This window comes from Micromys minutus, assembly GCF_963924665.1.
Source record: "Micromys minutus genome assembly, chromosome: 24".
Classification (NCBI taxonomy): Eukaryota; Metazoa; Chordata; class Mammalia; order Rodentia; family Muridae; genus Micromys; species Micromys minutus.
This window is the reverse complement of record NC_137959.1, coordinates 44,617,741-44,638,161: the sequence shown is the minus strand read 5'-3', so window position 1 is coordinate 44,638,161 and position 20,421 is coordinate 44,617,741. Positions and strand designations below refer to the sequence as shown.

Sequence of the window (20,421 nt, the reverse complement as noted above, 5' to 3'; positions counted from 1 at the left end):
ATAGGAGAGCTCTGTGCCTCAGTTTCCCCATATATAATTAGAGTTCTGACACCCCATAGCATTATCATGTAAAATGGGGGAGTCATCCCAAAGCCCAGGATAGCACAGTTGCTGTCTGCAGACATATCAGGCATGCTGAGGGCAGCCTTCTTCCTCTGTGGCCCCCACAACACCCTCATGTACCCACTTGTAGAACCACGTGTTTCACCCACATGTGGTAAGTACTCATTCTAGATGCTTCTGAGACAGGGTCTTGCTAAGTTGACCAGGCTGGAATAAAACTTGCAATCCTCCTGCTTCCGACTCTAAAGTAGCAAGGCCACAGAGAAACACACTAAGCCTACCTCTCAGCATGTGAGTTAGCGCACACGTCCTGCTGACTATCGAGAAATGTGGCGGGTTCATTCTCCTCGATTTGTAGGCGAGAAAGCTGAAGCTCGGTGTAGAAAACAGCCAATGATCTACCCAGCTGGAACCCAAGCTGCTCCATTCCTGCCTGCCTCTTGTCCTCCAGGGTTTTAAAGATGGGGAAGAGCCAGCCTCCCATCACAGGGAACATAGCAGACTCGGCATCTGTGAAACTCTTGAATTTGCTGCCTCAACTAGCCTCACCCCAAAATGTGCTCCCATTTTGCTTGTGGGTACCAAAGTTCAGAGTTATCCGAGGTAACCCCTTAGTTTTCACAGCTAGAGTCAGAACCAGGTCTCCTGCCTTCCAGCCCTCCACTGTTACCCTGGTGACCTTTTGACCTGGCATTGTGAGGTTCTTGGGTTCTTTTTGAGATGGACTGCAGGGAAAACAGTGGCTGCAATGACAGCAGTGGCAGGCAGAGTTAAAACCAGAACAGCACTGAGTCAGACCTCAGAGCAAGGGAGGGCCAAGAAGAACCAACCCTGCTTGACTTGAGGTCCTGTCACCACTGGGGCAGAAGGGCTGCCTGGCCCGTGGAGCATAGAGCAGGAAACACTAATCCCTGTATTTTTGTATTATTACTTATTCATGGCGGTGGAGGCTGATGGAGACCAGATGTGGGAAGCCACTGAAGCAGACACCTGGGACTCATTAGGGCTGCATCCCACCCACTCCCAAGTTCCCTGCCTAAGGGATCAAAGCTGAGTGCTTCTGATCCTAGCCTTAAACAGGACAGGATGGAGCTCAGCCCCCAGATCACACTCCTCTCCTAGGCATGGAGTCAACCAGAGAAAGCCCTCAGCTCTTTGCTGTGCCTTGGGCCTCGGAGCCCAGGGCCCAAATTCCTTCTCTGTATCCCACAGGAAGGCTCCAGAAGAAAACTAGTATGTCCTCTGGAAGTTTGTCCTAGGTTGAAAAGATGACAATCTCACATGAGCTCTCTAATGACTCCAGATGTTGTAGCAAGGCCTCAGTAACCAGGACAGGAGCCCCCACGTCCCCCTCAACACACACCAAGACCAGCCCTTGGCCAAATGGGGGATGGGAAGGATAGGCCAACGCCTGTTACATCAGTGGCCTCAAAGGACTCGTACCCCAAATTCTGCCTATCAGCCGACCCCTTTCATTTTCAAAAGAGTGTTAGGCAGTTAGAAACCCCTCAGGACCGGGATCACTGGGACACGTGATGCGTAACGCATGGCTCTGAGCATTCAATGGAGGCAACTCTGTCAGTATGGAGCTGCATTTCTCTAGCGTCCTTTTGTCCCCAGCCTGTGTTCAAAAGTGGTTGTGGGGCTCCCAACATGTCCCTATGTCAACACATCGTCCTGGTGGTTCTGAGGCATCCTGAAGTGCATCTTTGTTGGGTTGTTTTGTTCCGTGTCACATTCACACATATCTGGGCTCACTGTCCACTGCTTTGCTTGTGAGTGTGGAGAATGAGAGATGCTTGGGAGTGCTGTTTAGCTTGTTAGGGTATCCGCTTATTTGTGATTAGAAGAGGGTTGAAAGACATTTTATGTCTTACTACGTTTGTTTATGTAGTGTATGTGTGTGGGGACATACTGCAGTGCGCATGTGTGAAGGTCAGAGGACAACTTATGGAGTTGATTCACTAACTTCCACCATATGGATTCTGGGGTTCTTTCGATCTCAGGTTGTCAGGTTTGGTGACAAGCACCCATATTCACTGAGTCATCTTGACAGCCCTGGAAAGCCATTTTAAATGGAGATCTCTAAATGGATGGATGAGTGTGAGTAGATGGATGACAGGCAGGTAGGTGGGTGGATGAGTTGTGTACGAGAGGTGCATTCATGGATTAATGGATGGGTGCTGGGTAGGTATAGGAAGAGTGGGTGGAAAAGTAGATGGATGGATAGATGAATGAATGATGGGTGGGTGAGTGGGGTGGATGATGGATGTAAAAAGGGATGAATGGGTAGATAGATGGATAAAAGATGGATGGGTGGGTGGATGGATGGATGGATGGATGGATGGATGGATGATGGGTGGATGGATGGATGGGTGGATGGATGGATGAATGGATGGATGGATGGATGGATGGATGGATGGGTGAATGATGATTGGGTGATGGATAGGTGGCTGGGTAGATAAATGATAGGTGGGTAGAGATGGATGTAACTACTCAAGAGACACTCTAGTAGCCTATGTGGAGCATCAGAATGCTGAAATATTCCTAACAGCCTTACAGTCTGTGGCTTCTGACAGCCATGGGACTCCCTGCCTCTCAGTTTTCCCATCTTTCCCATGGGAATGCTGTTGCCCAACTTTCAGGAGCCTCCAGGGAGCAGATTCATTAAAACAAAACAAAACAAAACAAAAAACCAAAACACAGTCACGACAAAGATAGGAAGGGAGAGAAGGTAGAGAGTAGAGGTCTGGAGGAGGTAGCATTTCCACAGAAGGACCCCAGACAGTACAAAGGCTCTGGGGCAGGAGCATCTGAGGCAGAGAGTGAGACTGGACAGTGAGCAGAGAGGGGACCGTGAGCCTTAATTGGCAGGCTTGGGAATGTGTCCTAGGAGGTTAGCTGACCCTGCTGAGGCTGAGGAAATCCAATCATGTGGGTTTACCTTGGCCTTGGTGGCATAGCATTGGACCACTGCCCAGGCAATCGTAGAGGCTGGAATCTAGAGATAAGGGCTCTGTGCTCCTTATACACTGTGACATTGCAGTGACCTCAAGTGACCTTGAGTATTGGGATAGTCTACCAAGTTATAAGGACGCAATGGGGTGATCTCAGTTCTCAGGGTCTCCTATCTTGGCCTACTTCCCATTCCCTACAAAATGACATAGTATTTCTCCTGTCTGTCTGTCTGTCTGTCTGTCTGTCTCTCTCTCTCTCTCTCTCTCTCTCTCTCTCTCTCTCTCTGTGTGTGTGTGTGTGTGTGTGTGTGTGTGTGTGTAGGGGAGATACTGAGAGGGAGTTTGAATGCACATGTTGTGGAAGCCAAAACACAGCCTTGGGGAGTCTGGAACAGGGTTTCTCATTGACTGGAAACTTGCTGAGAGACTGGCCAACCAGCAAGCCTCAGGAGGCCTCTCTCCCACTCACCACCCAGTGCTGGAATTACAAGAACAGGCCATTGTGCCCAGCTTCCTACATAGGTACTGGGGATCAAACTCCGGTTCTATGTTTCATCTCCAGTACCAACTTACCCACAGCCCTAGAAAACTGTACTTTCATGACTGAAAGAGAAAACAGCCCTTGATAGCACACAGTCTCTTTCATCTGACGTCATTCTGTATTCCTCTGATTTTTTTCACTGGAGTCCCCAAATCATAGGTGTAGAAACAGATGGCCCTCCTAAGTCACTGTCCTGCGTCTAACCCATCCTCTCCAAGTGTGCTTTGCTCTTCTACCTTTGATTGAGGACTTTGTGCTATGGGACACTGGATGCCCCCCCCCCAGTACTTAAGGAGTTAGGTGGCTAGACCTAGGAGCCTTGATACCACCGTGTTCCTTCAAACCCCTGCCTGCCCATGATAAGCCCTGAAGTAGAGAGACAGTCTGGTTCTTTCAGTAGCCCTGACCGGTCTTCACGTGTGAGTGTCCAGGACTCCACAGAGAAGAAAACACATCTGACCTCCTCCTGGAGTAGAGGCCCAGCTACCTGCCGTGTTGTGCCTCGGTTACCTTTTTTGCCAACCTAGTGGGTTTGTGGTGGGGACAGCAGGAGTAGACACACACACACAGCACTGAGGTTGGGGCCAAATCTCAGCCCTGACTTTGTGCTCACACCTGCCTCTGAGACCTGTTGGTGTACACAGAGGCCTAGGTCACGGCAGGGGTCAGTCAAGCCAGGCTCTGAACTTGCTAAGATACAAAGGTCTGAAGAGACCCAGCCAGAAAGATGGTTAGCTCCATGCTGGACCTAGGCCAGGTCCCAGCTGGGAGGGCGGGCTGGGAACCACAGCCGATAGGGACAGTGATGGATGGAGTGGCCTGTTCCGGCACATTCCGTGTTCTTTCCCACAGCCCCCCCTGGCTTTAGAGAGCGGCTTGCTCTGTGGATGTTCAGCACAGACAACACAGGGACTCCCCTGGGCCCAGAAGCAGCTATGGGGCCTGGGAATTTTCTGGAGGGTGGGAACAGGGAGTAGCAGAGACTGAGATGGGCTGGGGGAGGAGCCAGGCCCTTCCCACCCTCTTTCTCCCCAGAGATCATCCTAGGCTTTGCCATCTTGAAGCACCATAGTACAGTGTATAGGTGTCACTACCTGCCTGTTCCCTACTCATTGACGTCCCTCAGGGGATCCCCAAATCCCCTCTGCCAGGTCCTATATCTAGGATCCAGGAGAGACCATAAAGTCCCCTTTCTGGGGAGGATTGAAGGGACGATACCATCAGCTCTAAAAATAATAATAATAATAATAACATGGAAGACTGGACATGCTTTAAAGACCTTGGAAGCTGGGGTCACCAGGCTGTAGGGCCCCTGAGACTAGCAGAGCAATCTACCCAAATCCAGTTATATAGCTGGCTTCTCAGCTGGGTTTCACTGGACCACTCTTGTGCCTCAGTTTCCCCACTTGTAAGGTGGAGGAGGATGGTAGGGTTGAGGCCCTCGTAAAGCAGACATTCCTCACCACAGAGAAGAGAACTTTCGTTAGGCTGTATGGTGTCGTGAAAGCCTTACCTCATACCCTTGGGATGAAGGAGCTGGGCATGGGGCTCCTCCCACTGCATCCCCGACCTGCCACAGCACAAGAAGTACTGTCCAAAGTCAAGCAGCAGTCACTAACGAGCTGGTGACAGATGTTCCCCAGAAACCGCTCGAGGTTGGGTGACCACACAACCCTGTGTGCTTTCTGCTGGTGTGAAGGTTGGCCTAGGGGTGCAGGCAGGGCTACGGCTCCCTAGGCAGCTCCGGGTTCTTCCACATGGTTCTCACTGTGGCTGCACCATGCCTGTTGCCTGTTTTAATGGTCTGGCTACTGGTTTCATACCTGCCATTGACTTTTCTGAGGCCCATGATGCCTTTCCAGCGGCTACTGCGTGAAGAGGAAAATTAGTGAAAATTAACAGTGAGTCTGGAGACACAGCTCAGTGGGTAGCTTCTGTAGCGTGCATAAAACCCTGGGTTCGAACCTCAGCATCCATAGCTGGCTGTGGTGGCACACATTTATAATCCCAGCTTTCAAAGGCACAAGTCTCAGAAGTTCAAGGCCATCTTTGGCCACATAGCCAATGTCTAAATAAAATAGAGTCTATAAATGACATCCTCCACCTTTTTTACACACACGCACACACATACACACACCCCTGAGAGCACACGGACATATGCACAGACACACACACACACACACACACCCTCGGGAAAGTGGATGGCTTACATACTTTCGAGGTTAAGAGGCTCAGGCCCTGGGAGACACCCTCTCCCAGCAGCCAACCCCTCCCACCTGACCTAACCAACTATCAGCTGACCCTTGAGTGCCGGCCTCCAGGATCCCTCTACCCTTTCCCTGAGGGTTCTGGCAAGGTGCTCTAGAGAAATACTTCCTCGTGGGGCTTCCACGCCAATTCCTACCCTGAGTCATTATTACCTTTTGGTGGCTAGTGTCCGCAAGGAAACCTTGCAGATGGGTTGACCAGGAAGCAAGGTGTCTGCAGTGTGGTGACAGCCCAGAAGAACTGCCAGGAAGGGATGAGCTAGAAAAGGAAACAAGATACCCAGGGCATCCTGGGAGATGGACACCCTTAGGCTGCTGGGTGCAAGGCAAGGAAAGTGTAAAGGCAGGGGAGGCAGCCACCCCAGATCTGGGAGGCTGTTGACCAGTCCGAAGCAGGAGACCGGGTGACTCTAAGTCCCCACACTCACTGGTGTTCTATCGGATGTCCATGTGTGATTTGGAACAGATAGTGACACTGCGGTGTGCCCGGCCCTTCTCTTTGAAATGGGCTTTGGGTGGACTCAGGACCTCAAGACTTCTGTGAGGACAAATGACATCCGTGAAGTGCTGGGCACAGAGTTTGCATGCGATAAACATTTAAGGCTCTGAGGCAGAGAGATGACCCCTGGCCTCTATGATTCATGTCCTGTAAACAAGAGAGAAAATTAAGTCTCTGTAGGTCACTAGGTGCCTGGGGACCCTATGCCTTTGACATCATGGGCGTGCAAGTGGTGGCCGCTGTATCGTGGCACCCTGGCCCGTGGCACCAGTGGGCCTATTACTATGATACTGAAGAAGTATACAGAGAGATAAAAGCTAGTGCCCAGTGCTGGCCCAGCTGCCATGGTGTCTTTACTCAGTTGGCTCTACTTTATTTGGTACTTGAAGCTCAGGTGAAGCCACTTCCCCTCTGTGAAAGGTTTCAGAGACACAGAGTGACCCCAGTGTCCTGAGCCTGTGACCAGAGCCAGCCTGGTACTTGAGACATTTGGCCCTGGCAATACCCTCCCAGGCAACCCCATCTGCCCGAGGGCCCAAGGGCAGACTGGACAGGTGAAGGGCTGGTGAGGACGGAGCGCTCCATGCTGAAGCAGCCAGTCCCAGTTGCCTTCTTTGGTTGTTGTCACCGGAGACTGGCCATCAGCCCTACAAGCCAGGCATGGTGTTGATAGGTCCTCACAGCTGCGGCCACACATGTGCCCAGCCATCAGCCTTTGGACAGTTGAGGGAGGGGAGAGGCTGAGCGCTGGCAGAAGGGGGGCCAAAGCCACAGCTGGGGGACAGCAGGTGCCGCAGCCTGCGTGGCTGCTGTGTACCATCTGCTCCCATTCTGCCCCCTTCTCGTGGGCCCGGTGAGATGGGGGCTTCTTGCCTCTGGCATACAGACCGAGACACAATGGGTCATCATGGACCATTGGGCTTGTCTAAAGGGTCTCTGGGCTTCTCTCCTCTCTGCAGACTAAGGAGGGGGTTAGGTAAGGGCTCCACTGTTTCTGGCCTGCTGCCTGGTAGATGTCACTTACTGGTCACCAGCCACAGAGGCTGGGTGACCTACACTTACATATGTCTGCTAGTGATGGGCTCCTGAAATGGGATTCAGGATGGGAAAGGCTGAGGGTAGTACCCAGAGTTGCAGTGAGGACAGCGAAGAGACTCTGTCTCTGCAACCCCAGTCCATGGAAGGCCCTGTGGGTATGATCGTGGAGGGCAGAGAGGTCTGCTTTCTGCTCATGGCAGGCAGGAGCATGCCCTTGCTGTCTCTGGAGGGCTGGGCCATGTGACAAAGAAGCAGCTCACATGGTCACCTGCCTGACCACACTTACGGTAAAGAGAAGGCCTGGGGCTTACCATCCTCTGCAGAGATGCTCTAAGCAAGGCCTGCCCTTTGGACTTAGGTTGAACCTGTCCATACCCTTGCTTCATGGTCCTGTTCTGAAACCCTTGGATGTCTAGGGTTCACCTGGCCATTCTCACTATCCTAGCATCTTCCTACTCTGCTAGCCCTGGGCGGAGCACCTTCATAAGAGTTGGGTCACTTGGACATGGTTGGTAAAGGATGTCCTGAGCCAACAATGGGTCACATTTCAGGGATCAGGCCCGAGGCACCCTGACATCATCCACAAACCCCCCACAGGGCTCACAAGGACCACAGGCAGGAGACGGTTAAAATAGTGGCTCCTCACCCTCTGGGCCCCTGAGCAGATAGATCCTGGAAGAGAGTCTCTGCATCTAGGACTCTGAGCTCATCACCCTTCATATGCCTTATAAACACAGATACTCAGGGTAGGTCAGGAGAGTCGGGACGGGACCTGAGCATAGGAACCTGCATTGTGAGTTCCCACACAGACACCAGCCCTGACGAGCCCACCTTCGGCCTGGCTCTTGGCTTCACCTGTGCTTTGATGCTAGCCATCTGTGAGAACACTTGGGGCTCCCACAGGATGGTTGGCATCAGGAGTCCACCTGGCCCGGGGAAGCTCAGGCCCCTGCCCAGGTGCTGGCCAGCCTGCTCTGCTCTCAGCTGCTTAATCGGTTTCTCTCTCTCTCTCCTTAGCTAACAGGAAGGAGAAGGCTGCAGCAATGCCAGACTCCCCGGCTGAAGTGAAGACACAGCCCCGGTCCACACCCCCCAGCATGCCGCCCCCACCTCCCATCTCATCCCAGGGAGCCACACGACCACCCTCCTTCACACCTCACACACGTGAGTCCCCCCCCAACCCCCCACCAGCCCCGAAATTCTGTACTTGTATTTAACATAAAGTGACGGCTTAGGTCCCTGCTCCTCCTACTTGCTGCGCCACCCTGGGTAAAGATGGCTGCTTCAGCGCTCTGGCCTGGCTTCTTCATTTGTAGAATGGGGGCCTGCTGTGGTTCCTATCTTACAGCCGCTGTGAAAATGAAATAGGTTACCAGACACCAGCACCAGCCTACAACCACTGATGCCTGCCGCATATTTAGGCTAAGCAGCCCAGAGCAGAGGTCACCATGGGGATTCCAGGGAGCCTAGAGCAGGGGTGTTGTCTCTCTTCCATAGCCACCTCTTTGCTTTGAAAGATTGTAACTTAGACCGAGCAGTTGGGAAACTCCCAGGGTTGGGCCCATTAAAGGTGACAATGTCCCAGGCCCCTCCCCCAAGGTAGAGGCTTAAAAGTATATCCTAAGTGTTCTGGTAGGGAGAAGAAGCCACGTGCCACCCCCACTGCAACTTTTGAAGACACATACCCGAAGGACCCTTCCTCAGATTTCACACTGAAGCAAGATCCCTCTCTGTGGTAGGGGATCTCGGTAACAGCCTGGTGTCACCTAGTTTCCAGGGCAGGTATGCTTCTTCTGGCCTCTGCGTCCCTGGACATGGAGGACCAACTCTGCCCTTCAAGTTAAAGCTCTTAATGAAGCCTTGCTGTTTAGAGAAAGGCCGAGATGAGGAATGGGCAGCTCAACCCCAGGCTAGCCATGTTCCAGGCTAGCCACATCCCTGTTGGCGAGGTTTCAGGCCTCCTGCTTTGGGGATAATATCATCTGCTTCTGGGTGTAGCCACTTGGAACCAGGGCCATCTGAGAACATGCCCAGCACATAACCGGTTGTCTCCTGGGAGGTGCTAACTCCCACTTCCTACAGTTAACCCAGGGTCCGACGATTGGTGAGCCTGGAGCGAGGACTCCTAGCCCTGCCTATTGTAGCTGGATCTCTACCCTTAGCAGCCTGATGCTCTCCGTGGACAGATGGCCCTGCCAGGTCCTGGGTCTGCCTTTTGGCCATGCTCCTCCAGACCAAAGATGCCTGTTTTCACACTCCCCCTCCCTCAGAGACATGGCTGGCACAGTCTCTGTACCCTCCCTCCCTAAGCATCCTTCCCTCTGGGCTGAACTACAGGTAGACTCTGACTGCTGGGCAGCCTTGAAGCTCACCCACTGGGTGGAAGGGACTGTCATCGTCTGTGGGACGATGCTGATGTCACCAGCCAGTGCATCACCCTAGAAACAAGATTGTCTGTGGGCTCTGCTGTGCTCCTTCTCCCAGCCATGAGGCCATGACACACTTCCTGACACAAGGGTCCTCCAGATGTTTGGAAGCCCCAAGCAGGGAAGAAAAACAGAGCAGCCGATGGGCTGATCTTGGACTATGGACTGTCACTGGCCCTGAGGGTGCACCTCCCCCAGCCTGTGGTTCCCCGGGGACCAGCTCTTATCCCAAAAGCTAGCCTGGGCACCAGATGTTCCTGGTTTAGAGTGAGGATAGGGTCAGCTGGGGCCTTCGAGGCTTTGCTTTCATGAAGCCTGTGAACAGATGTGAGGGTAGCCAGAACATGTGTGGTTCATGGGGAGGGTTGGTGTCCCTCCTGTCCCTCCGTCCCACTTTGGGGGTGGCAGCTTTCTCTGTATAACACAAGTTTTTCGTTTTTTTCTCTAAGCGGGTACTTCCACTGGGGGAGAGGGGCCTTCAGATCTTTGGGGCTAGCTGGTACATAAGTTGAGGCCCAGGCCTGAGGTCACCTCAGGTTTGTTCCTAATCCACGTGGTTAACCACACCCCCCCTGCACCTGGCTGGTGGCAGCCCTGGTAAAGCCTCTGCAGCCGGCTGCAGATTCCTGCTCAGTGCTCCAAGCCAAGTGGAGAGACTGACCTTGAACCGACTTGAGGGCTGTGGTTTTCCTGGCCCAGTGACCACCCTGGGCACAGATTGGTCTGTGGCCAAGGAGATGGGCAGGAGGCTGAGTGTGGAGACATGAAACGGGACAAGAAGCACTGATCCGACCTACACTCCTCTCGGGCAGGGAGCCTGTAGGTGGGTTGAGCTCCCATCTGCCCTTGGGAGTTTCTGAGACGGGAGACTCACTACTCCTGGAGCTGCTGCGCGTGTCCACTGACAACCCCACCTCCCATCACAGACCTGAGCCTCCGTCACTGTCCCTCAGTGCTGAGGGGGTAACTGAGCACTTCCTAGGAAGACAACTTTTAAGACTTAGGTGTCCTGCTGACAGATACCCCGTGCGACCCGTTTTACAGAGGAGAAAATGAGGCCCAGAGGAGTGGACCAGCCCCCAGGGGCAACAGTGTGGTCTCTAGGACTGCCACTAAACTGCAGAGGGGACAGCCACTGCGGCGCCCTCCTGACAGCCTGTTCTTCTTATTTTGCTTACAGATGGCGAGGACGGACCTGCGACGTCTCTACCCCATGGCCGTTTCCACGGCTGCTTAAAGTGGTCCATGGTCTGTCTCTGTAAGTAAAATAACAAGAACCAAGGGCTTCACGGAGGCCACCCGGGTCCCTCTCATGACCTCTACACTCCAGCCTCCTCAAAGACCAGAGAAGCCCAGGGGCCTAGGGCTAGAGACTGAGACACTCAGGCATTGTGCTGGAACTGTGGGGCCTTTGCATGTGAACACCTACTGAGCCTCATCCCCCCAACAGCCAGACAGACTGGAGCAGACGCCAGCCCTGTGAGGAGACAGTAGGGCATAAGTCAATGACAGGTCACACTCCACTGTTTTAAAAGGCCCTAACTCCTACTGTTGGCAGGGTAACTAATGGCGAGCAGGGATGGCTGCCTGTGCCTCGGTTTCCCCACCTGTGAAGCAATGCTACCACAGTATGGAGCGCTGAGGGCGATGGTGTACTGCGCTGACAAGGCTGCTGCTGCCTTCTCTGAGCCATACCACATGCCCTGCGGGCATCGGTTACTAGTGGATGATTCCACCAAAGTTTGGGGTGACATGTGACATTCAGAGTACTTACCCCCCCGGCGGCGGCAGCCTTGACTCAGCCAATTAGCTGTATATCCCAGGTGTGTGCGGCTGACATGTAACATCTGGACTCTAAGAATGAGGAAGAGGTTACATGTGTTGCCTGTGTTCTGTGTTTTCTCTCTTGCTGTCATTCTGTGCATGCCTTACCACACACTAGAGCCTGGCACACAGCCTGACTGGCCATCAACTGTTGGCTGGTTCTTGCTGTGGTGATAATGGGGTTCCCCGTGTCAGGGGGAAAGGGTGGAAGAGCGTTAACAGGGTCTGTGTGCCCCAGGCCAACTCCCATCCAAGCATCAAGGCTGGGGGAGCTATAGGGGTGCTAGCGTGTGCCCCCAAACATCAGCCGAGGACACGTGTACAGTCTAACTTAGTAACACACCTGTTGTGGTAATGAAAACACTTGTGCTGGGGGCTATTTTTGGCGTCTCTTTAGCTGCTGAGACTGCCCAGCAGCCGCGGGAGGGAAGACGGGCAGTGAAGCGAACGGGCCACGGGGGACCCAGGCGCTCAGAGCAAGGCTGGTAAGCGGACCTCAGGGAGGACAGGACCAGGCCAGGCTGGGTCTGGTGGGTGGCGCGGGCTAGACAATGTATCCATCGGCATGTCTTAGAAACTACTAGAAGGCCCAGAGTCCTGGCAGTAGAACCCTTGGTCTTAAGACACAAACCCACAGCTATTAATGAGGTCTCCGTGGCAACAAGCCATCTTCTAGACTGGCTGAGGTGACAGCAAGCGATGTCATTAGGGTTGACTGGGGTGTGTGGTGGCTGTCAGAGCTCACCAGTAAGCGGGAAGTCCACTCAGTGGGGTCCGAGAGACTAGGAGCCCAGAGCTGTTAGGATGCTGTGTACCACCATCACTGGCCACCCCGGAGCAAGAGGGGTGCTTCCGCACACAGTGCCTGCTTTTACTACCATGCGGTCTGGGACTGTGTATCCTAGGCCCTGGAAGGGGCTCTTGAGATCGTTTTAGGGGAGACAGATGGGAAGGCCTTAGCTTCCGTGTATATCCCCCCAATACCAGGAAAGAGGTGCTACTTAGAACTGTACACAGAGGGTTAACATGCCTGGTGGCACATAAAAATGCCAGGTAGCCTGTGAGCTGCATGTCTCTTCCCACATGCTTTGAAACTTCTGTTCAAAGGGATGCCTCACATAATACCCAACATGTAGAGTCAGTCTGTCAGGGTTGTGACCTCATGAGGGCCAGCTTCCAGGTGAGCTGGTGGCATACACAGGCCCCATAAACCATGGGCTGGGAAACAAGCTAGACTGTTGTGCTCTGATGTGGGTGTTGAGCCCACCTCGAAACTTCAGAATGGCTTGGGGCCACTGTCAGATAGAGAAAGCAACGCCAGGCCTAGGTCTGAATGGGGAGGGGTGTTCTCTGAGGGGGTTATACCAGCAGCCACACCCACACCACGCCAGAGCATCTCTTGGCTGTGTCTTGTCTTAACTTATATGGAAGGATCAGACAGTTGGGGGCACCAGCTGACTTTACCCATGAATTGCTTACCCTCATCTGCTATGTGGATTGGGAACATGTCTGTGGGGCACCACTAGCCCAGGCCCCAGGGTGGTTTATCTGCACTAGAGCCTCAGGCAGTGTCTGGATAAGATGGAGTTAGCCACTGCACCAGACAACAAGAGAAGGCTGTATGGAACCCACAGGACAGACTTACACCACAAGACTGACAGAGTGGGGTTAGCCCCCCTATCCTGTAGTGCAGACAGAGGTATGACAGGATCCTATAAGAGTCATAGCAGCTACAGAGATCTGAGGGCCAGGAAGGAGGGACTCAGGTAAAGCCCCACTTCACATTTCCATCCATGCTTAGCCCTTAGGCCACCTCCAAGTGCTTGAATCAAGATATGCAGTCTGGAGTGACTTGCTTAGAAACTCATTGCCTGTGGCAAGCAGTTAACCCCAGGGGGGGACTCAGCTGGAGTCTCTGTCCTGGGCAAGCCTTGAGGGATCTAGAGTGTAAGAGGGGTTTCCTTTCTCCCTTGGTACTTCTAGCTCCACCAGACTAGCCTCACCACAGGTGGCATGAGACAGCTGAAGCTTTGAGGATTGTGACCTTACAGGCACCCCCAGAGTTACATTTCTCAGCCTAGGCTGGAGAACCTGACTTCTGTACTCTCAGCCAAGGCAGGAGACCTGCCTTGTACCCGTAAGGTCAGGGGCATAGGACAGAAACAAAGTCACAGTTGACTGGTCCAGAGGTGTATGAACATGTCTATATGCCTAGAGGTAGCATTCGTAACCTGTGACCTCTGACCTGTCTGCAGACCCTACTGATTATAGCTAGGGCCCACCACCTCAGCTTTTAACCTCTGTCACGTGGGGCTGAGAGGCAAGGGCTGAGTGGCAGCCCGTGGCCTTGGCCCTGGGACGCTGAGCCAATGGCAGGACTATCCAGTCAGCCAGGGCTCAGTGGCTGGCAACAGTGACCCTGCAGCGTGCTTATCAGCTGTCTCGTTGGTCACTAGATTTGTCCTCGGCATGAACTAGCCCCTGGACATGCCTCCTGTGTCAAAATCCCCTGAAGAACCCAACAAGCTCCTCCTGGGGGTCTCAGACTCTGCCTGATGTTGAGTCCCATCAGCTCATGCACTGGACCTACTTGCTGACAATGGTCTTGCTCTGGGCTAGAGAGGTTTAGGATCGTCAAGGTTGGAGAGGCTCTGGGCACATCGCTCGGAGGTGGGAAACAGATTGGGTAGAAGGTGTTGCTTGAGGCTGTTGGAGCAGGGGCAGAGTTGCTAGCCTTTTCTTGGGGTGATGGGAGGGCGACTCCTCATTTCCCACACCACGGGTGAAGACGCCCCGTGCTTGCTCATCGTGGAAACCTGAGCCCGTCTGGGAGGATGAACTAGGCATCTGCTGCATGTGGAGGATCTAGAATATCAGCTGGCGTGAAGGTCAGGCTCAGGGTAGCCCCCAGGGACGGCGTGAGCCAGTCCCACAAATGTCTGTCTCTGCAGCCACTTCTAGCGTGTGAGCCCTACCACCCTCCTGTCTGGGGTACCTGAGGTGAAGGCAGTTACCTCCCCGGTACCAGTTTACATTTCTGTAAAAGAATCTGACACCCACAAGCACAGCACGGCTGCAGGGGCAAAATGGCCAGCTGTGTGGTGCACCGGCTACCGTCATCATCACTGCCACAGGGGTCACTGTCATTGTCACCGTCACTGTCACCATATGCACTTGTCACTGTCAAGTGTAATTGTCATCCCTTGCCCTCACGCTCACTCGAGGCTCTCCTACAGTGATGAACGGCAGCAGCCATTCACCCACAGCCATCCACGGTGCCCCGTCCACACCCAATGGCTTCAGCAACGGCCCAGCCACCTCATCCACCGCCTCGCTGTCCACACAGCACCTGCCCCCGGCATGCGGGGCGCGGCAGCTCAGCAAGCTCAAGCGCTTCCTCACCACCCTGCAGCAGTTTGGCAGCGACATCTCGCCCGAGATCGGGGAGCGCGTGCGCACACTGGTGCTGGGGCTGGTGGTGAGTCTACAAGCTATGGGGCACCCGTGTTCTCCCATGACAGCCTCTGTGGGCTCCAGCATGATGGTCACAAGTCTGTCGTGCTCTGCCCAGCCCTCAAGCCAGACCTGGAACCTCCTCCTCCCCAAGGTGGGGGTGGGGTGGGCATCCGGGTCAGACAGTACGTCAGAACCCTTAGATGGGGCGGTCTCTCTGCAGAACTCCACTCTGACGATTGAAGAGTTTCATTCCAAGCTCCAAGAAGCCACCAACTTTCCACTGAGGCCATTCGTCATCCCGTTTCTGAAGGTAAACAAAGGCAGCACCCTGCAGGCACAGAGCTGGTATACACAAAGGCCCTGGGAAAGGAGGAAAATACTGTCTGTATGGCTGGAATCCAGTGAGAGGAATAGGTGTGCAGAGGGTGGAGAACGGGTGATGGACAGACAGACGTGGCTGGACAGCAGGGTGATGGAAGATGCTGTGCCACACACAGATCCCATTCTCATGAATGATGGTGACACTGCACTGGGTCCCTTTGGCAGAGTGACCAAAGCAGATTCCTCACCCCAACCTAAACCCTCAGGATGAGAAGCCATGTTTGTTTGTGGGGGTTGTGTGGTTTTTGTTTTGTTTTGTTTTGTTTTTTTGGCTAGTTGGGTTTTGTGAGCTTTTTTGGTTTGGTTTGGTTTGGTTTGGTCAGCGCTGAGGGATAAACATAGTCTTGTCCACACTAGGTAGGTGTCCTGGTGCTGAGCTGCGGCTCTAGGCCTTTTGAATTCTGAGGGAGGGCCTCACTTAACTTTCCTGGTCTGTTCTTAAACTCTATCCTCCTGCCTCAGCCTCCAGTAGTTGTGGTTGCGGGTGCTCATTCCCAAGCTTAGTGAGAAGCTGTATTTTAAAATCTGGTTGTCTGTGCACTGATGCCCAGGAATGAGCCAGGTCCTCACGCTGGGCCTGTGACTCACTGTAGCTCCCCTCTCTGAGAGGAAAGAGGGAGGCACACTTCTCAATGTGTTTGCCCGCCTGATCACTTTCCGCTTAGACCTCTCTGGGAGATGCCTGCTTGCCCGCCCCTTAGGGTACCTGCCTCCACATACACCAGAGCCCCAGGTTGTTCTTCCTGCCTGTGGTGCTCTACTTTAGTAAAAGTTCAAGGGCAGATCCTATAAGGGATGAACTTCAAGATGTGAGCCCCCCCCCCACCGAGCTACTTGGGGTCACTGGGCTGACTCTGCTCCCTTCACCCCCACAGAGCAACTACATCAGTAAGTTTGTAAAACTGCCCATTTTAGACCTAGAATGGATCCTAAGGCTCTCTGCATAGATGCCCTGTTGACCCTGGAGCAGGGTGCACAGTCCTGATGCTGTCAAGTTAATAAGGAAAACGGAAGCCTTTACCTTCCGGGATGGTAGATACCCAAGGCTGGGTTCAAGCTTGGGTCTTCACAGTTCAGGGTACCCACAACATACACAGTACATGCCCTACCAGCCTCATCCCTTCTGGTGCCTCACACGGGGGCCCCATATGACACCCATATCCACTCCCCTCCTCCCTCCCACCCACACCTTGCTGGGCTCACACTGGAGCTAGTGACAACAGAGGAACCTCGGGTGCCAGCACTAGGGCCCACCTGGTAGTCATTTGGTGTGCGTTGGAGGCCCTGTACTCCTCACCCTCCACATACTGCTGACTCCGCCGCCGCCTGTCTTTGGGAGGCCGTGAGCCTGCTTTCTTTGTCGGAGCCGATGCTTGCAACAGATGCTCTGTGGCATTAGCTGCCTTGTTTGTGCCTGGAATATCCCAGCTTCCACTTCCCATGGTTCCTCCCCTCAGTACCCTTCCTACCTAACCTCCGGCAGGGCCATCTCAAGTAAGCACTAGAAGGAACACTTGCCAAGCGCTACCTTCTCAGGGGACCTTCTCCATTTCATTTCTCTGTGCCCGAGTTGACTGTTTGGGGACTAGCTCACCTCATAGCTCACCCAGGACCTCTGTGTCTCGTTGTTAGCAACACTGGGTGGTACTTCTGTCTCCATGAGATGGCGGTCCTGGGGCGGAAGGGCAATAAAAGGCGAAGGTAAAACATAAAAATATAAGATTGCATCCGGTACTTCTGACCTTGTTGCTAGGACACCAGCCAGAGCCCACTCTGTCCTGTCTAAGAGGCATTGCTACTTTGACAGTATAGCAGGGTAGGGGCCCAGCCCCTGTGGTCTAGAAACAGCTGAGCCAGAGGAAGGGCTTAGTCAGCTCCAGGCGACTCCCTGCCCTCACCGAGTGGGGTCTCCTCTTAGCAGGTCAGAGAACCATCACAGCACCTTCCTGAATAGTTATGGACCTCCGGCTTCTACAGAGCTTCCCATGGCTACCTCTGGAGATGGCTGGGCAAAACATAGCCACACAGAGCCTGGCTCCAATGGTGGGAGCCCTCTTGGGTCCTTTCCTAGGCAAGATAAAACTGTGCCACACAGGTGGTTGGAAGCGCTGAGTTCATTCACATGGGGCTCACTGGAGCCTGTCACACTAGGGTTTCCAGAGCTCTGGCCTGCCGATGAGTCAAGAGAGCATGTGGGACCTTCCAAAGACCATGAAAGTCCTCGGAAGCCCAGCCAGGGGGAGGTGCATCAAATATCACTCAACAGTCTGTATCTGTGGTGGAGAGGCTCCATAGAACAGAGTGAAACATCAGAAAGGCTCAGCGCTTAGCTGCCAACCGTGTGGTTCTGTGTCTGCTGCGCATCTTTCACCAGAGTCCCCTCCAGGACAAAGATGGTTTAAATGTTTTTTTCTGGGCATCAAATTCTCCATTCCAAGTGAAGTAAGAGCCCTGACCATCCTGTAACCAGCTTGGTGTGACCTCTACATGATGCCTGGGACTTCTCTGGGCGGGAAGTGCTCTTGTACCCACAGCCAAGGGCTGCTGTGTATCTGACCTGTACAGTGGGGCTACCTGATCCTAGGTCCCCTCCACTCTGTCCCACACCGGCCTCCATGTAGCTGGACAGTGGAGCTTTTCAGAAGCCACCCCACCCAAGGCTCCAGCCCCCAGCTGGCCCCAGCTGGCCCCAGCTGGCCAGTACCCCAGATGTTCCCCCACGCGAACAGCAACCAGATGGTGTTCATACCCAGCCCCCACCCCACCATGCTGGCCAAGGAGAGTGTGGGGGACTGGTGAGGGAGGAGACTCTGGACTACTGAGACCTCCCAGGACCTCATCCCAACTCATGCTTCTGACGTGGTCGGCAGATGGTGGGCTGGCCCCTGTTCAGCTATCCAAACATAAAAACAGGCCTGGCAGCCAACCGCTCAACAAAAACGCAGGCATCGGCTGCCTGATGGGCCGGGTGGATGCGCCAACAGAGGCTGGGGAGGCGGAGGCTGGAGAAGGCTGCCCTGGCAGCTTTGAAATGCATGGGAAACTTGTAGATTGTGTTTATTTACAAATGCTTAGAACTGCTAGCTCTCCCAAGAGCCTGCCACTGGGCCCCTGTCCAGCATGCTGAGGGCCAGCCTGCCCCTCTACCCACAGCAGCTCTGGAAAGGTATATGCCTGGAGGCCCTAGCCCAGCACTAGGGAGCTCACAGAGATGGAGTCTGTGAGCTCGGGTGGCTTCATCTGCAAATGCAGACTTGAGTTGTGATGTCATGACTGAGGCTGGGGTCACAAAGGCCTTATTCCTTATGTGTCCCAAGTTCCCAGCTGTGAGCTTTGTTTAGGGCTGAGACTGGGAAGTGAGAGGCAGTGGGAAGACGACCTGGGTCTTGTGGGGCTTCTGGCCAGTGCATTTTGGGGGCTAGAGCAGAGACCCTGTAGCAGACCCTCCCCGTCTCCTTCCTCCTTCCCTTCCCTCTCCTGCATGAGTGCATATTGGGATGCCTGCCCCTGAACCTTGCTTTCTCTGTGTGTGCCAAGAATGATGCAGTGCCTGATTACATGGGGTCCAGGTAGGGATCATTGGCTGCAGACAGCACTCTAGGAGGTAGCAAAGTCCCTACATTGCTGTGCGTCCAGCGGGACACAGGCCTGTCATTTCCCACTGTGCCTTTGAAGGGAAAAGGAATTTAAAGGACTCAGTAGCCCTGAGTCACACACAAGCAGCTATGGGCTGTCTGCTGTGAACAGGCTACGAGGGTTTGCACCCCAGCCGACAGTCAGCTGTGTCTAAAGCCCCTGGTCCTGCCCACAGGCTAATCTTCCACTGCTGCAGCGAGAACTCCTGCACTGTGCCCGCCTGGCCAAGCAGACACCCGCCCAGTACCTGGCCCAGCACGAACAGCTGCTGCTGGATGCCAGCGCCACCTCCCCTGTTGACTCGTCTGAGCTCCTGCTGGAAGTCAATGAAAATGGCAAGAGGAGAACACCTGACAGGTACTGGCCTCTCACAACCCCACAGGACGGGAGGTGACCCCAGGTGGCCTCTTCCTGCCCATCTGCCCCTGCCGCAGCTCTTGCCAGACAGCTGGTCCGGTCTGTTGTCTGTAGCAGGGCTGATCAAGTACTGCTAACCCTGCTGCAGGGACTGGCTGGTGTGCTGGCGACACTGGGTTCTATAGCATGTGCTACTGGATTAGCTATGGATCTTAGGGCCTCTGGGATCCCCAGAGGACAGCAGCTCGGGGAGGGGGTCTGTCCACAAGAACTCACTGGCCAGGAGCCTAAGGCCTATGGTGGCTGGGCTGGACCGAACCCCTTGACTGGCCACAGAGGTACTGGTTCTACCACTGTACACAGTGGGGCCACACCTGGCCACGGGACCCTGGGTGTCTTCCTCTATCCACTCTTTCCCAGGAGCCCCAGAGGAGGTCAGAGTGGGGGACCAAAACCCAGTGGGGCTTCTCTGAGTTTCTGCCTCAACCCTGTCTGTCTCTCCTCACCTTCATCATTATCCTCTATCCAAGACTGGGGCTGATGTCCATTGGCCACCTATTTTCTTGGCCAGGACCAAAGAGAACGGGTCAGACCGGGACCCTCTGCACCCCGACCACCTCAGTAAGCGGTCCTGCACCCTGAGCCCCGCCCAGCGCTGCAGCCCCAGCAATGGGCTGCCCCACCCTACGCCACCCCCGCCCCCGCACTATCGCCTAGAGGACATGGCCATGGCCCACCACTTCCGGGACTCCTACCGACATCCTGATCCCCGAGAGCTACGGGAACGGCACCGGCCCCTCGGTAAGCAGTGTGAGAGTGCCGTCAACCACTGAGGTCGGAACGCAGCCTGTGAACCTGAATGTCTGTAAGCCTGCGCACGTGTCTACTCCTGCACGTGCTGGTGTTGGAGAGAGTCTGCGTGCATGGATTTAGGGGTTCAGTCGGCAGCTGCTTGTGCCCATACCTAGTGGGAGAC

General features: G+C 54.3%; 1 protein-coding gene across 8 annotated transcripts in view; it reads left to right on the top strand.

The window, feature by feature from the left end:
• The window catches only part of CBFA2T3 (CBFA2/RUNX1 partner transcriptional co-repressor 3), a 51,001-nt gene that overhangs the window by 18,759 nt on the left and 11,821 nt on the right, over window positions 1-20,421 (top strand). For 2 of the 8 annotated variants that reach the window (XM_080937186.1, XM_080937180.1), the window contains exons 2-7: window positions 8,383-8,529; window positions 10,972-11,049; window positions 14,852-15,093; window positions 15,292-15,381; window positions 19,264-19,445; window positions 20,017-20,246. In XM_080937186.1, coding sequence (XP_080793312.1) covers window positions 8,409-8,529; window positions 10,972-11,049; window positions 14,852-15,093; window positions 15,292-15,381; window positions 19,264-19,445; window positions 20,017-20,246 — 943 coding nt within the window. In that variant the 5' untranslated portion in view covers window positions 8,383-8,408. Of the gene's footprint in view, window positions 1-8,382; window positions 8,530-10,971; window positions 11,050-12,021; window positions 12,101-14,839; window positions 15,094-15,291; window positions 15,382-19,263; window positions 19,446-20,016; window positions 20,247-20,421 lie in introns of those variants that run through there. The other 6 variants (XM_080937185.1, XM_080937179.1, XM_080937182.1 and 3 more) reach the window with 4 other exon arrangements.